This window comes from Rhipicephalus sanguineus, chromosome 8 (genome assembly GCF_013339695.2).
Source record: "Rhipicephalus sanguineus isolate Rsan-2018 chromosome 8, BIME_Rsan_1.4, whole genome shotgun sequence".
Taxonomy (NCBI): Eukaryota; Metazoa; Arthropoda; class Arachnida; order Ixodida; family Ixodidae; genus Rhipicephalus; species Rhipicephalus sanguineus.
The window spans coordinates 156531420-156544288 of NC_051183.1; the positions used below are offsets into that span (position 1 = coordinate 156531420).

General features: G+C 45.1%; 1 protein-coding gene across 1 annotated transcript in view; it reads left to right on the plus strand.

Annotated features, from left to right (window-relative positions):
* LOC119403627 (bestrophin-3-like) overlaps positions 1 to 12869 on the plus strand; it is an 81976-nt gene that overhangs the window by 18146 nt on the left and 50961 nt on the right. Inside the window, exons 5-6 of the mRNA XM_049418376.1 lie at positions 2702 to 2854; positions 11098 to 11178. Of these exons, the coding sequence (XP_049274333.1) occupies positions 2702 to 2854; positions 11098 to 11178 (234 nt within the window). The remainder of the gene's footprint in view (positions 1 to 2701; positions 2855 to 11097; positions 11179 to 12869) is intronic.

The window sequence follows — 12869 nt, forward strand, 5'->3', positions numbered from 1 at the left end:
GATAGCAAATATGGACTCTTTCGGCTGGCTTTTGCCGTCGGCGTCGCTGTCATGTCTCATAAACGTATATATATAGATATATATATATATATATATATATATATATATATATATATATATATATATATATATAAGCCACGAAGAAAACTAATTCAGAAATACTTTCCGACGTGCGGAATCGAACGGGCGACCTCTCGCGCCGCAGCGCGCGACGTTAGACGGCTAGGCCACGAAGAGCAACGTCATTCAGCATGCTAACGGTGAGCTGCTTATATGCACCATTTACTTCAGCGTGCTTTCTTGCTCACCAGTGAGATGGCGCGAAGTGCGCCAGGGGCGCGCTTTAAAGGTCATCGCCCCGCTCGTAGCGTTGAGCGCGCGCGCGCCTCCGTGCACTTCTCCCTACAGGGTGTGGTCGCTTGCGTGTGCGCTTGTCTTGTGGAGTGAGGAGGGAGGGGTTGTATGTCTTGTGCGTACACCACGATGTCCTAGCTGGTTACAGAGCGTACGAAGGTCACTTCGCCCACTGCAGCGGCCGCGTTTGCGAAACGAGCACGCTGTTCAAACAGAAATAAGTAACAACTGTGACACTTGATAGTTCGCGCTCGCCTTCTGTGTGTTCTTTTCGCGCGTCCTTTGCGATTGAGCGACGCACTGGAAATTTCGAGCTGCTTTCCGTTCTTCAAGTTACATTCCAATTTGTTACTATCGCATTCATTGCTTCGCCGTTGCGGCGAAACTGTGACATTTTATTAATTATTTATTTGCATCTGCCTCAAATTTTCGCTCACGGACAACAACCAAAGACGCCACCGCCGACACCGACACCGGAATTTCTGCGAAGCGTGCTCTTTAACGCTATCGCGTTAAAAAAATGTCGTTCTTGGGTATGTCGTGGTGTAGTTCTAAATCCTGCGCTTAATGCAGCTCCTCTACCGTGAAGCATGAGGAAGCGCGTAGCACGGGCAACTCGGCGATTCCCTTGTTACATGCCACCGCCTCGGCCATCGTGTGCTTGCGAGGCGATGGCGCCCTCTTTCGCGAGACGCAGGAATCAGCCGCCTGTTTCAGAAGCCTTTTTGCAATTTTAGGTGAAATATTGCGATTAATTCTTGGTTATTTCTTTAGTTTATATTACTTTAGACCTTGTTAGTTTATTTTATTTTCTACTCGTTTTGAGCATTGTTAGCCTTGCTTTAGGCCTGTATTCACCACTGCGTGACCATGCGACATGAGAAATATGATGGTCTACGAGCCGGGCCTCTAAAGTGCTGCGCACTTAAATCTAACGGCGAAGAGGAGAGCTATAGAGAAAAAGTGAATAAACATAAAACACGTACTCTTCAAGAGATGAGAAATCCTTGGAACGCGGGGTGTCATGAAGCCAACGTTGGCACAAGTGGACTTGCCTTGCGCTCTTCAAGTGAGAATGTGGCCTCGGTATTGAGAACAATTTCAGCACCACTTCCTTAGCCTCATAGAGAGTGGACGTAAGACTTTTTAGGAATAGCAAGTTAGTACTAACTGTCTGAAAGATTTTATTCCTGTTAATAGTACCTCGATGAAAGCAGAAAAACAGAAAAAGCAGGCACTTGTGGAAACAAGCGAAATGAGAAATCAGTTTCTGATATTGCTTGTTTCGATACGTGCCTGCTTTTCGTTTTTTTTTTTTTTTGGTTACTCATTGTAAACACTGCCTGTGGTTATCTTGCTTCGATTCACAACAGAGCCCAGCTGAAAGTTAGCGCTTGTCGGTGTCCCCTCTTGTCCGCGCTAATACGCTATAGATCATGCTGTACCAACTAGCCCGATCCGCTGCCCTTCTAAGTTATACATATATGTTTCAAAGTCAGGTAAAAATTAGTCATTCTTATTTAAAAAAATAATGCCATAAGCCAAAATGACCACGCCATAAGCACGACGATCACGGCCATCATTGGCCGATTTGTGCATCGTGAACTGCACAGTTGCCGCGGCCACCGCAGGATGCCGTGACGTGACCGCGCAGCATTCTGTAGTGCTATAATTACACAAAGAGAATTCAACCAGCGCGCTCGCGATTACACTGAACATAAGCTACGCATTCAAAGAAAAAAGAAAGTGCTCAAGGTCATCGAGCGCTGTGACGAACGGACGTAGCTTCTTGCCCCCTTGTACATGGTAATGCGAATCGTTGCTATGCAGGAAAAGGCGCCACTACGCGCGTGGTGTGCTGAAAGCTTTACATGCCACTCGTATGCTACCTTACTTACAAGGGCTTCGAATTGGGCCACTTGGTGTTCCATAGTTGAGGAGGGGAAAGCCGGACCAAAGGGCGAGTAACCACGAAGACAAGCGCTACATCTCTGCTCAAGTTAACTTAGTCGGTCTTTAGAAGAACTGATGGCTGATCTAGTCGGTAATAATTCTTGAAGACCTTGAAAACAGTGCAGTAGGGTTGAGAGCTGGGCTAGTTGGTGAGATATCATTTTAACATATGGTGTAGTAGCGCAAATTCGACGGGGACAAAGAGGACAAGAGGAACACGACACTAAAACAGTGCTAAAACTGCAAGATTTAGTTGCGCGTTCAGCGCTGTGGTGTGTACTGTCTTTTTTTGTACGTGTGGTTTTTGCGCTGTTTTCAAGATGATAAAGAGTTAGTCGGACTTGCCTGGACAAGTAGGCCCGCTGTTCTATGACGCCGTGCATCACGTTCTCAGGTGACGACACTGGCGGTGTACACGTTCTTCCTGGCGACGTTGTTCGGCAGTCAGTGCCTGAACCCGGAGGCTGGCTACAAGGGACACGAGATCGACCTGTACGTGCCCATATTCAACTTCCTCCGATTCTCCTTCTACATGGGCTGGCTCAAGGTAAGGGCGGCCACGGCGATGGTTACGCTTACCGCTGAGGAACTCAGGCCGAGTAGCAGTTTCTAGTAAGTTCACGGAGGGGAGATAGTTACACTAAATTTGCACGTGCAGGCGCACCCAAAGGGCATTTTAAGGCGTAAGCCTTAGATGCCTTATCAAACACGAAAATTGGCCGTCGGCGTCGGGGACGGGTGATGCAAAAAATCATCACGTGATGACGTCACAGATCGTCAAAATTTGAGACGTCATTATGACGTCATCACGACGCCACTGTGACGTCGTGTGACGTAACGTCATGACATGACATCATACCTTGGTCAAAGATGTGCCGATCTTAGAGGCCGTGCAAAACCACGTTAGGTGCAGAACGCTTTCGGAAAGTGGCGGGGCACGATCGATACATCGACTGAGAAGAAAAAGAACGATTTCGCCTTCAGGTCGTCTTAGGCATAAGAGATCCTGTGACTTTTAGGGGCGAAGCACCTTAGGGTCGAGGCATGTCCCGTGTCCCGCGAGGCGGCGGCGTGTCTCAATTTTGCATGGAGTCCGCTAGGGTCGCTGCGGTGGACAAGGGCGGATGATAATAGCGACAGAACACTATAAAACACCCCGAAGCACTAACCCTTTATACTAGTCGGCGATTTCAACGTAAAAATTATAGACCTTACGACCTATAGCCTTGTCGTCGATGCTCACTGTCCGCTGTCATGGTGGTTAGAAAACTGTTGCTATAGTCGAAAGATATGTGTGTATGTGAATAAAAGAAAAGGTTTACGATAGACGAACAACAATCGTAATTTTGACAAAAAGAATATAAAACACCTACAAGCACAAACCCTTTATACTAGTCGGCGTCTTCAACGTACACATTGTGGACCTTAGGACCGAGCTTTGTCATCGACTCTTTAGAGTCTTTTAGCAAGTTACGGAAATACGGTACGCAAATACGGTAAGGCAGTACGGTACCGCTCCTCCTCTCCCGGTCGTTGAACGGCCAAAGCACAACCAGAGGGAAAGGAGGAACGCTACCGTACGTCCTTACCGCATTTGCGTACCGTATTTCCATAACTTGCTAAAACTCTCTTTTATGTCACCTCAAATACACGAGAGGACGCTGCGATGCAAATGCGTGTGTAAACGCGTTCCAGACCACACATTCTCTTTCTGTCATGCATGAAAACGAACGTAAACTTGAACACCGTCGACTGCCGTCTCAGACAGATTACTCAGAGACTGGACGAACCGTTTGGGGGACTGGATATGATTTTTTGCGGAGATTTGCGTCAGTTGCCGGCTATCAGAGCTAATGAAGTGTACAAGAGGTGCCGGGAAGTCGGAGGACTGTTTGGGTCTACGATAAAGTGGCATTACATGGTATACTGTACACACGTGTTGTCACTCATTTGCATGCTCGAGTGGGCAATGTACGGGAGATTCACGGTTACCCGAATGATCCCCCGGTGCTTCGCCCACTCATCATCATTCACTTCGTGGATATGCTGTGGTTTTTATAAACTCCTACTCTGTAACATTGGAGGAGTACGGCGGTAAAATGCTGAAGGGCTTCGGTTGCACAACTTGGGAGCCAACATTGTTTAAAGGGGTACTGACACAAAATTTCGGAGCCGAGATTTTATTTATTTATTTATTTGCAATACTGCTACTCTCATTCGAGAGCGTGGCAGTTGGGCAGTACAATGAGTTTCAGTACAATCAATAAAAAAAAATAGCGAGAAAGAGGGGAACAAAAATCAAAGCAAAATAAGTCAGATAAACAAACACTAACATTTGTAGCGTAATTACAGCATATGTGGGTTACAGAGAAAAACAAAAACAAGAAACACGATATGTACAGTATACAGTATGGCAAACAAATGCTGGTTAAAGAAACGGCATATTCAGTGGAATTTATACACAAAACGCATAATACATGCTAGGTTCCAGGGAAATGATAAAGAAAGACGGAAAAAGGAGGAAAATGAGGCTTCGCATGAAGTGGCCAAAGAGAATGCCAATAGTACAGGTGTCGCTAGGGGCTGGTAATAAAACTAGGGTAACTAAGATTAAACGTGTAGCATTGAGCCCAGCGAATGAACAAGCTGTCGTAAATGGAAAGTTTTTTAGATGGCATGAGGAAATCTATGTAGGTGATGTTGGTTACATAGGTGCTCTTACGCGAACACATTTTTTTCTATTTGCGCCATAAATTCCGATAGTGATTCGATGTTGGTGATAGTAGCGTCAAGTTGATTCCATTCTGATATTGCGAGCGGAAAAAAAGAATACTTAAACGTGTCATTTTTACATGCATAATCTGTCAATGTGTGCGCATGCTTATTACGTGTAGGTCGAGCCTGGGAAAGCGAAATGTACTTAGAAATATCTATTCTATAATTATTTTTCAGTAACTGAAATAAAAATTTTAGGCGAGCGTGTTTCGCTCTTATGGATAGCTTTCGTAAACCGGATTGCATTATATAAAGCTTCGCTACAATTAAAAGATGCGTTGGCGAGTATGTGCGTTTATATTTGTTATGAATGAACCTCACAGCTTTTCTTTGTATTGATTCAAGTTTGTTTATGTTAGTCACTGTATGCGGAAACCAGACTGTGTTAGCGTATTCGAGAACAGGTCTTACAAATGATGTGTAGGCTAGTAGCTTCGTTGCCGTTGTTGCGTGTGCTAGGCTTCTTTAAAAAAATAGCTTCCGTAGTGCCTTTGAGGTTATGTTACTGATATGCTTGTCCCACTTGAGATCCGATGTTATTGTGACGCCTAGGTATTTATGTTCAACAACCCTATTAAGGGGAGTGGTATTAACTACGTACGTAAAGTTGGATGGTATTGCTTGCCTGGTCACAGTCATGATCTCTGACTTTTTTATGTTGAGTGTCATCTGCCAACTAGAGCACCAATTAGCTATATCGGCTAGAGAATCATTCAGCTCGATATGATCACTGTAATCACTAATTTCTTTGTAAATAACACAGTCGTCTGCGAATAGCTTTATATTGCATTTGATGTTCGCTGCGATATCGTTAATATAGAGTAAGAAGAGCAATGGTCCGAGGACAGACCCTTGTGGGACTCGGGATGTAACTGTGACTGTGTTAGATAACGTATGTTCGTAAACTCCAAATTGCGAGCGGTTACTTAAGAAGCTTTTTACCCAGGCTGAAAGTTATCCTGTACCAAAAACATTTTCAACTTTGGCGATTAATTTTTTATGACACACACAGTCGAAAGCCTTGGATAAGTCAAGTAGAATCAAGTCGGTTTGACCACGGTTATTAATTGTAGCAGCGAGGTTGTGTACTAGTTCAGTGAGCTGAGTCACTGTCGATAACCCACTGCGAAAACCATGTTGGTTGGGAGAGAAAAAATTAATGCGCTCTAGGAATACTGTCATGTGCTTTAAGATTATATGTTCGAGAAGTTTACATGATGTACTAGTTAGTGAAATAGGCCTGAAATTTGAACGTGAATCTACGTCTCCTCCTTTGTGGATTGGTTTTACCTTGGCTATTTTCCATTCTTGAGGTAGCTGTGAAGTACTGAGTGATTTCCGGAAAATTAGGCCTAGGTATCTGCTACACCACTCTGCATATCTTTTGAGGAATGCATTTGGTATATCGTCGGGGCCACTACCTTTCTTGGGGTCAAGTTTAAGCAAAAGGTTAAAAATCCCTGCGTCCGTAATGTCCAGTTTATCGATTTCCGTGTATTGTTGTGTTTTAATCTCGGGAATGATATTATCATCCACGGTGAACACTGACTGAAAAAAATTTCTTATATGCGTTGGCCTTAGTTTTTTTTTTCTTCGGGAAGAAGATGTGATGTAACGGTTTTATTGGTACGAAAGTGATTCCAGAACTTTTGGGGATTATCAATAAGAAATTAGGCAACACTGCATCAAAATAGTGCTGCTTAGCACGTTTAGCTTTAAGTTTGAATTCCGGCGATAGCTTCCGATAGTTTCTGAATTTTGGACTCTCCCCCTCCTTTCGTTTTTATCGCCCTGCGTAATCTTTTCAACCGTCGCTTCGCTTGAATTACCTCCCGTGTGATCCATGGATTGTTTTTTGGAGGACGCTTTGTTTTTGTGGGTATGTAGTGGTTGATACAGTAAAGTACAACTGATTTGAAGTGGAGCCAAAGGGAATCTACATCTACTGAAGCATGGGAACCGGCTTGTGTAAAACGCTGGAATTCATGAGCGAGGTGCGTCTGTATGCTACCATCATCGGCGTTTTCGAAGTCTGTTATTACAAATACAGAAGAATGAGTGGTTATGGTGCCGTCACGGGGTACGGAGCACACTGGTACGTCGTGGTCAGATATACCATGGACTACATCAGTTTTAATACGGTTTATGTCGAAGTGATTACTGAAAAATATTAGATCAAGTATATTCTGAGAAATTCCCTGCGGGCGGGTTGGACGTGAAACGACCTGATGGAGATTAAAGGTAAGCATAAGATAAAACAATGTATCCGAAGCTGATGATGAGTAGCACATACTATTCCAGTTAATATCTGGCAGATTAAAGTCACCCATGAGAACAATGCGCGAACCAAAGGTGTGACGTTGCATGTAATCATGAATGGCACTGATAGAAGCATCACCAGAGTTTGGGCTCCGATAAACACAACCTATGAATATACTCGCGCCGTCACAAAGCAGTTTGCAAAAAATGGCCTCTGCGCTTTGTACATCTGGAAGAGCCACAAATGAAAGTCCCTTCTTTATTAATAACGCCACTCCACCACCACGTGCGGGGCGGTCTTTTCGGATCACAGAATAGTTAGGTGGGGCAAACTCGTGATTGAAAACGTCAGGTGTAAGCCAGGTTTCTGTAATTGCTGCTAAGTGAGGCTCATGATCAATGATCAGATTTTCAATCAATTCAGGCTTATTGATGACGCTGCGTGCGTTCACCGTGAGGAGTGCTAGTTCGCCGATTTTGCAGCACGACGAGTAACAGCTCCCTTTTTTGTTTGATGACTAGGTGCGTTCGCCGCCGTTGCTGAACATGTAGTAGCTGTGTCCGCTTCTACAATTTTTTTATTAGGCGGTACCTTGTCATCCTTCTCATTGCTCCAAACATATGCGCGATTATTTATATATATCTTATCAAAAACAAGGGAAACTTTCTCATTATTTTGTCGGTTAGCTTTCGCACTGTTCCATAGTTTTCGTCGGATATCGCGTACACGTTTAGAAAAGTCTTCAGCAATTGATAGGCCGGTATCTTTAAGTTTATATCCCCTCTTTAGTATTGAGGATTTGTCTCTGGAGTCTAGTAGTTTAATAATTACAGGTCTAACCTTGTTTGGTGCTGCTCTACCTATCCGATGTATGCGCTCGATTGCTATTCGTTTTAGTTCTAGAGTGCCTTCAATTATGTTTTTGTTTACTGTACCTTCAAGTATCGGGGGCGTCTCTCCTTCTGCCTCTGGTAAGCCGTATATTATCAGGTTATTTCGCCTACTACGATTCTCGAGATCGTCAATTTTTTCTTGCATGGATTTTATGAGAACATTCAGATTCGCGATTTCTTTTTGACAACAGTCGACTTTTTCTTCTGGGCTTGTCAGCAAGTCTAATTTCTTGTTAATTTTAGCAAGCCGACTTTCCTTAATCTCTTTTATATCCGCAGCTATTTCTGCGGGATCGATTAGATAGATTAGATATTAGATAGATTAGATAGATTAGATTAGATAGCCTGCGGGAATGATTCCCGTGAACATGCGTATAGTATCTGCAAATATCAACAGCGAATATAGCTTGTCAGGTGTTTTAAATGAATTCTGAAGTTTGCGTGAGCGGTCACACCCTCGCTCTATGGACACCCTCGGTGATCCCCTACTTCCCTCACGTGACCACACTGCAACAAGTTATGATGACTTCATAACCGCCATTTTTTTGCCGCATTCGCTCCAGCAGCCTTCTTTCTCGCGCGCTGCTCGTGAACCGCGCGGAAGTGCGTCACAGTTCTCTGTGCTGACGTGATCAAGCGCTTGAAACGCCAGGTGGTGATAGTTGCACCCGGAGGCTTGTCGTTTTACAGCGAAAGCTGTTATGAGGTCATTTCACCGGCCGTTTTTGGCGCCGTAGTTGTCCGCCGCCGCCGCTGCCGCCGGTGTCCGTAACCACTATCGCTTGAAATAAAAAAAAAAAAAACGAAATAAGGAAAAAATTCCAGGATGGAACGGAGTTCGAACCTGGGACCTCTGCGTGGGAGCCCAGTATTCAACCTCTGAGCCATGCCGGTGCTTGAAACTGCTTTGCAAAAAGGTCCTATACAGTCTTTATGTCGGGAAGGAACCACATTAACATTTGCAATATAGCGTGGTAGAAGAGTAAAATAAGCACCAAGCGTCGCACAACGCGAATTCTGTAACCAGGCGTCACACAATGCGCATTGCGCAACGAGAAGGTTGTTGAATGCATCCAACCCAATACAAAGGGCTCCGCCATAATTCTTCATCGTCATCAGACACAGCATCAAAAAAGTGCGCATAATTCCTTACATCCGTTTATCAGGTACCACGGATCTCCGTAGAATGACGAAAAATGGCATAATGCTTGCTTTCCTACTTCTGAAAAATTACAATGATTTATAGCGTAGTGGGTTCCTCGCAAGTGCACTTGCATTTGTTGCCAAGGAAGCCCATAAGCGCATGATTCATTTCCTCGGGGTCTCAGTAAAGTTCTTCGCCCCCCACTCTCTTTCCCACGTCAACGTATGTTATACAGCATGGCGGGAGAGGGAAACAGCGACCGGGCGTCACCCAGTGCAAATTACATAACTGGTGGGCCGTTTGGAGCTTCCAACCCATTACAAAGGGCTGAGCCATAGTTCTTCATCGTCATCAGTCGTCGCGTCAACAAAGTGCACCTAATGCTTTACAGACGTGTAGCTGGTGCCTCGCTTCTCCGCAGAATGACGAATAATGGCTTAGTAGGTGCTTCCCAACTTAAAAAAATTGTGATTTATGGCGTAGTGGGTACCTTGCTAGTGTACTTGTATTAGTAGCCCCAAGAGAGCTTACAACGTGCTCTAGAAACGCCGCTCTTCCAGCTTTCGCTGTGAGTGTGCTGCGGTTTCAGTGCAGGCCTAGTGTTTTTTGAAACCGAAACTGACACTGGTGGTAATGAGGAGCCTGTAATTAATTATCTGTCGGCGTTGCAGCAAACGATGTGCCGTGCTATGACTAACAGGCCCCAAGCAAAACACATTGCAGCAAAAAAAAAAAAACGCCACGCCAAAATTTTTGTGTCAGTACCCCCTTTAGGAGCGGGCTGGCGGTGGGAGATGGAATCCACATGCGCAGCTTGTTATGTGCGCATGTGTGCGATGCATGCGTTCAGAACACGTGCATGTACCTCCCCATTATATGTGTACATCCTGAAAGCACACGCACGTACCGATGGGGTGGTGGCACCGTACAGTAGTAGCGGCAGTAAGGAGAACGTTCTCGTATTCTTTCCTGCGTTGCGATGTGCTAGTCTTCTGTATTCAAAAAACAGTCAGTATAGAACAATACTTATTCCGTAAGTAATGGGGAAATTAACAAAATGTGATGTGCCCTCATCTCACGTTTTCTGGAGCCAGTACTGCAAAGATGTTGGTGACCTATCACTCAATGATCGTTAATCAGCTTGCTGGCGCAAATGGGCGCCAGCTTTGAACTCTCACGCGCTGTTTGTTGACCCTGGCACTCGTAGCTCAAAGAGCCGAAACACAATTTTCCGGCTCATACACCGCACGGCAAGCAAGGCTTCTGTCGCGAAGAAAATGTGTTGTGAGAAGATCCTGGGCTAAAAACTAGTCTCATTCTCTGAAGGTCGGGAGCTGTGAAATCTTCGCAGGCCCACTTGCTATATAAATGCGCTTGTCTGTTTAAGTGTTCCTTTCTAGTCCTCGTGTGTTTTGCGCAACGTTAAATTTTCCAGTATGTAAACGTGTGCGTGTGGGCCGGCAGTGAACTCCTTTGCGAAAAAATAATGTCGTTTCCAGCACACCCTCTCCGACGCAGAGAGGTTGGCTGGGGCCTCTCCTAAGGTCTCTATCCTCTACTTCGAAACTAAAGGAATGGTGGCATGACGTTTACTGCCGTAAACTATTCCGCGGACAAGAATACTGCTCTTAGGGAGGTTGCATCCGTGGAAACGGTAATTCGGATGCCGCATGAAAATGACGCGAATGCTGACGGAGCTGAATGCGGCTGCCGCGCAGGTAGCGGAGACCCTGGTGAATCCCTTTGGCGAAGATGACGACGACTTCGAGATGAACTACGTCATCGACCGAAACGTTCAGGTAAGCCGGGTGTAGTGGAGTTCTGGGACAGTAAGCTCGAATCGCAAAGTAGAAACAAGAAACATTAAGTGCTAACATGAGAGCAAGCCATGGAGCATTGTGAACTATATAAAGGAAGCAAATTATAGACTCAGTGTCAGGGTGTACGAAGATGTATACAGAGGTAAAACCAAATGCAAGTTGACGATGCTGTAGTTTGCGATAAAAGTGCTATTACGCGACATTTCCGACTTCTGATTTCTTATGTTAAGCAAACGACTTGAAAGCAGCAAGAACTATGCTGGCGAGCCCAAACTCAGTAGTAGCTATATGAGTCTATTGGGATAACAGTGTCGGTTTAGCTCTCGACGAGGTGCACGGGTTGTGACACCAAAACACGAAAAAATTCGGCAGGTCCCACGCCTTGTGAGAATCGGTTTCATGCGAAGAAAACAGCAAGTAGTCGTCAATGGTGCATAATATTGCGATAGCAATTATATGGACAGTCTCGGCTGGTTTTTGTCGTCGCCGTCGCCATGCACCCTATATGTAAAAGTATATACAGGGTGTCCCAGCTATCTTTAGCCAAGGATTAAAAAATACAATGTTAGAGACAGGCGAATGAATTGAGTTGCAAATTGCTGACAGACACCTTGCCCACTACTGACAATTTTTTGTTTTGTAATGAACTGATTTGTTAATTATGATTATTCATATAAATTGCTAAATATTGACTTTAGGCAAGAAATTCTGCTTGCAAAGTACGAGAGCGTCTTCAGAAGCCCCAATTGCATTATTTGCGATAAAGAAAGTGTCACGTATACCATTTTTTCCAAGCTGCAAAGAAAGCCCGCGAAATACAAAAAGAACCACGTGACTAGTGCATTCGAGCGCCGCGAAAATGCTGCCGTCCGTCGTGGTTTGAGCGAACGAAATCAGCGGCGGCCGCGACTCGCCGTCTCCGTTGCAGCGGTAGGCCGATAAGTTAACGGCGGTTTCTCGGCCCGCGCTCGCTACAACTTGCACCGTCACGCGCGCCAACTGGCTGGCAACGGGCCAAGAAACCACCGCCCACTTATAGGCCTACCGCTGCAACGGAGCCGGCGAGTCCTGGCCGCAGCTCATTTCGTTCGCTCAAACCACGGCTGAGGGCAGCATTTTCGCGGCGCTCGAATGCGCTAGTCACGTGGTTCTTTTTGTATTTCGCGGGCTTTCCTTGCAGCTTGGAAAAAATGGTACACGTGAGACATTATTTATCGTAAATAATGCAGTAGGGGTTCCTGAAGACGCTCTCGAACTTTGCAAGTCGCATTTTATGCCTAAAGTCAATATTTAGCAATTTAGTTAAGTAATACTAATTAACAAATTAGTTAATTAGCAAACAAAAAATTGTTTGTAGTGCGCAAGGTGACTGTCGGTAATTTGCAACTCATTTCACTCGCCTGCCTCTAATACTGTATGTTTTAACCCTTGGCTAAAGATAGCTGGGACACCCGGTATATATATATATAAGTCCAAAAAAAATAATTCAGAAAACTACTTCCGAAGCACGGAATCGTGGCGCTTACCACTACGCCACAAAGCGCAGTTCCTTCAGGTAGCTAACGGCGAGCGTTATATACACACCCTTTATGGCTGGCAGGACTCAGAGACGGCAGGCACTTATAAGCGTTTCTTCATTACCTGCGAGATGGCGCGAGGAGCGCAACGCG